Source organism: Centruroides sculpturatus, unplaced genomic scaffold, assembly GCF_000671375.1.
Source record: "Centruroides sculpturatus isolate CEXI.00-Female unplaced genomic scaffold, Cexi_2.0 scaffold5609, whole genome shotgun sequence".
NCBI lineage: Eukaryota > Metazoa > Arthropoda > Arachnida > Scorpiones > Buthidae > Centruroides > Centruroides sculpturatus.
Window position 1 is genome coordinate 1 of NW_019389696.1, and position 4,139 is coordinate 4,139.

Below are 4,139 nucleotides of genomic sequence, written 5' to 3' on the forward strand. Positions count from 1 at the left end.
TCCACATCTTGCCAGTTTATATGCTGATAAAGGTATTTATAACATTTGTTGAGTATCTAAAGTTAGTAGTTTATGCACAATAAATATAATGTGCTTTTAAAGTAGAAATATTTTAAAAAATCTTTAATAGTTTATCGTAATTAAATGCCATTAGAATTTTTTCTGGGCTTGTTTTTCATCGTTTCAAAATGGCAACTTTCAAGTAAACAAGAAGGAGATAATCACATGTCAAAGAGCGTTTAATATTAAAGGATTTCAAAATGGCCAGCAGAAGTAAGTAGGTGTATATATAAATGTGTATAAAATTTGAGATGATGTATGAAGCAATAGTAATGAAATTTCAAAATATCTCAATGTTTTCAGACATCAGCGCATGATGTAAATAGATGCTTTAGTACTGTATGCAGCTTACTTAAACACAGTAACATCATTACTCTTAGGGTTAAAGTTTAATATTTTTATTTATCTGCATTAAAAGAACGTACGTTTCGTTTTAAATAGTCGATGACAATCACTGTAAAAAATGAAAAGGCAGTATGACCATACAACATGCAATCGTTCTTAGACAGGTCAACGGTAAGTTTCTGGGGATTTATGTTGTTTCACCCCTAATCCCCAACCAACAATAGGGCAAAGCCACACCACTAAAAACATAATAATATTTTTTCCCCCAGAATTAAGTGAAATATAGAAATATAAAGGACCTAGGAGTGGTTTGAATGGGGGAGGAGAGCCAACCTTCAAGACTGATACTTTGTATGAACTGCTAATGTTGGTTGTAGACATTGGTCGGCAAAATCGGTCTCCACACTACTGATGATAAACGTGTAAATATGGCCCTATGTATAGAGATACTCCATGCAGAGCCATCCGAAAGAGGTTTGTTTTGGATCTTATACGGGGGTCATTCTAAAAAAAAAGAACATTTTGATCTGTCAAGCTGTGCAGTTCACCTACCACCCTCCACTGCTGTGTCATGGACCTTCCCATGTTTTTGTGCCAGTCTGATGCTAATAGTGAGCCACAATAATCGTTTACTGTTTACAGTGTGACTTTGAAGTGTGTGACAAAATTAAAGATCCCACCAAGTGTAAGGTTCATAGTGTAATATGCTTTTTGAATGTGAAAAAAATCGTATCGAAATTTACAGACAGATAACCAAAGTTTATGGTAATGTGATAAATGAAGCTTCATTTCAAAACAAATGGCAGGGATTGTTGTCCAGAGGCATTGTGCTTCTTCAGGATAATGCATGTCTGCATGCTGCTACGTTGACAAAGAACTTGCTTCAGCAGCTTAAGTGGGAAGTTTTTGAACATCTTTCTTATAGCCCGGACTAGGATCCGAGTGATTACATTTTTTCCCAAAATTGAAGGATTTTTTAGCCAAGAATCACTATGGAAGTGAAAATGAACTGAAAGAGGCCGTTAATGACTGGTTCAAGAACTTGGCAGTAACTGAGTGTGCAGAAGGCATAGAAAAGCTGATGATATGCTATACAAATGTTTAAATTTGTATGACGACTATGTAGAAATATAGCTAAGGTATCATATATGTTGTAAAATAAGTTTTGTTTCATTATCTTAAATAAAAATATCTAGAGAAACAAATGTTCTTTATTTTTAGAATGACCCTTGTATAATACTAGGGATTGCAAACATTTTCCTTTATAAAATGAAGGTTCACAAAGTTGAAGCCTTGAGGTATCTTACATTCTTAGAAATCAAAATGAGACTTAAAGCAGATATTTTCCTGCAGTATATACTGCTCTTTTTCTACATTATTGTTTTTAAACACTATATGATAATAAAGTATTGTTTTTTTTGTTTAGAACTATCCATTGCACTTATTCAAATGGCCGTTACGGCTTCTAAAGAAGCAAATCTTGAAAAAGCTTCGGAGTTAATAGCAAAAGCTGCCGGTGAAGGTGCCAAATTGGTGTGTTTGCCCGTGAGTATATAAATTTATATGTAATTTTTGCTATTATATTATCTGTTTGAAACTTAATGAAATACATTCTGTTTAGGAATTTTTCAATAGTCCCTACGATTTGCGTCATCTTGATGTTTATGCTGAAAAGATACCGGGTCAGACAAGTACTGTTTTATCAAATGCTGCAAAAAACAATAACATATATTTGATTGGAGGTATGTTTTGCAATTTATACATAAAGAATTTTATTACACAATTTTGTATTTATCAATGTTTTAATATAGAGATAGTTTTTTTCCAGTTCATGTTTGATAAGCATTTAAAAGTGATTCAATTAGAGTATAGAGAAATTGTAAATTTCTGTTTTAGTAAGATAGAATTATCATATGAAAAAACATCTGTTGATAATTAAAAAAAATAGTTTAAGTATATCTTTAAAAACAATTTGAAATTATTGATATTTAAGTACAGTAGAGCATCAATTATCCGAATACCAATCAACCAAAACATTGGTTAACCGAAAGCATTCCAATCAGAAAATTCAAATTTCTGGTAGTTCTGTGGCGCTGCAGCTCTCTCACCCTTCTTTCGAACTTAAACTGTAGGCCTACTTTAATGTATTACTTTATTTAAGGTATGTATTTGTAAGACGTGTGATACAAAATATACAGTACAGTTTCGTGTTTAATATATTTTTTCATAAATGATCAGTTATCCGAACAACCCCAGTCCCGAATTGTTTTGGATAATCAATGCTCTACTATAGTTTTAAATTGTCATTTGTGTAAATTATCACAAAAACTAACTTTCAAAATGTTGCCAAACATACTTTTGCTAAATTTAAAAGCTAGTATTTCTCAGGAATATATTATTGCCATGCTGAACCTGATATATTTAAATGTAGACTTTACCTTTGTATCAGATGAAAATTTTATAAACTTGAAGATGTCTGTAGCAGGGGTGCCTAGACTTTTTGCTGTAAGAGCCCTAGTTACCTACCTGAAATTTTGGGAGCCCCACCTAAAGTTCTTGGTATAAAAATAAAAAAATTTCAGAATCATAATGTATTTATTTTGACAATTAAAGTAAGTTGTTTTTACATATTTATTACATTTTTTTAAATCTTACTCTTTGCTAGTTGAAGGTTTATGAATTTGTGATGTTGAAATTAAGTTTTGATAATCAGGTTGATAATTAGATAATTGAACTTCTTATTAATTCTTTTAAATGTTGATTGGTTAACTGTGAATGGAACTTCAATTTAATCAATTTTATCATTGAGTACAATGATTCAACAGCATATGTTGATCCAAAAATTGACAGTAAACGATATGCTGCATTTTTTAAATTGTTTTACTTAATTATTGGTACACTTTTCCAAAATTCAGTGATTGATTTTGCTGATTTATGTAACATTTGGAGACCTTGACTTCTTGTATTTCAATTAATTTTAATTCCAGTGTATTTACAAGATACAGAAATTTTAAAAAATAATAATATTTTTTACTTATTAGTTGAGTCACAATTAAGCTCATGAAGTGTTTCATATGGCTCACGAGCCACAGTTGGGCATTCTTGGCTTATAGAATAGGTTGAAAACGTTTTTAACCTATTCTATAGGGCAAGAATATTATATTATTATTAAACAATTATCACAAATTATTATTAATTCTATATTATTAAACAATCATCACAAAGCACCTTAGCGAATTAAGGTGCTTTGTGATGATTGTTTAATAATTAAGTCTACACTGAGTGTGGTGTTGAGGTTACTATATCAGATATTCTAATTTAGGAAAAATCCACTAATTCATTAAATATAGATTCATGATTCATTAAATATATCAAAAATACTAAATAATCTAATAATTTNTCCAGTCATTCCAAAACTATGTCTCATTTATTAACTACATTTTAGAGCAGACTAATTTTATTTTGCCATTTAGTATCTTGTATTTGACTCTCTTATTTTTCAAATAATGATATCAGTGTTTTTATTATAACTGATCTTACGATGGTAATGCTGGATTAAGGTGTTTAGTGTAAATATGTAAATCTCTCTAGAGTTAGAAGTTAGAAGACAATCTATCAGAAGTTAGAAAGACAAGAAATTTTTGCAATATTATATATTAAAGTAATCTTTGTGTTGTTAATGAGAAATTTTATTTTAGTGAAAAATCCATTTCTAAGAGTATTTACTGGACAGT

The 4,139-nt window shown here is 30.3% G+C and overlaps 1 protein-coding gene across 3 annotated transcripts; it reads left to right on the forward strand.

The window, feature by feature from the left end:
- Window positions 1-156: 156 nt before the first annotated feature.
- LOC111617337 (omega-amidase NIT2-like) lies at window positions 157-2,948 on the forward strand. Of its 3 annotated transcripts, none has more exons than XM_023358640.1 (3): window positions 157-273; window positions 1,832-1,950; window positions 2,027-2,948. In XM_023358640.1, exons 1-3 carry the CDS (start codon window positions 261-263, stop codon window positions 2,342-2,344), a joined length of 450 nt encoding a protein of 149 aa, XP_023214408.1. In that variant the 5' UTR covers window positions 157-260; the 3' UTR covers window positions 2,345-2,948. The 3 variants fall into 3 exon arrangements, with proteins under 3 accessions (XP_023214408.1, XP_023214409.1, XP_023214407.1); XM_023358641.1 differs by having other exon boundaries at window positions 192-277; XM_023358639.1 differs by lacking the exon at window positions 157-273 and adding an exon at window positions 296-576.
- The last annotated feature ends 1,191 nt before the right edge of the window (window positions 2,949-4,139 follow it).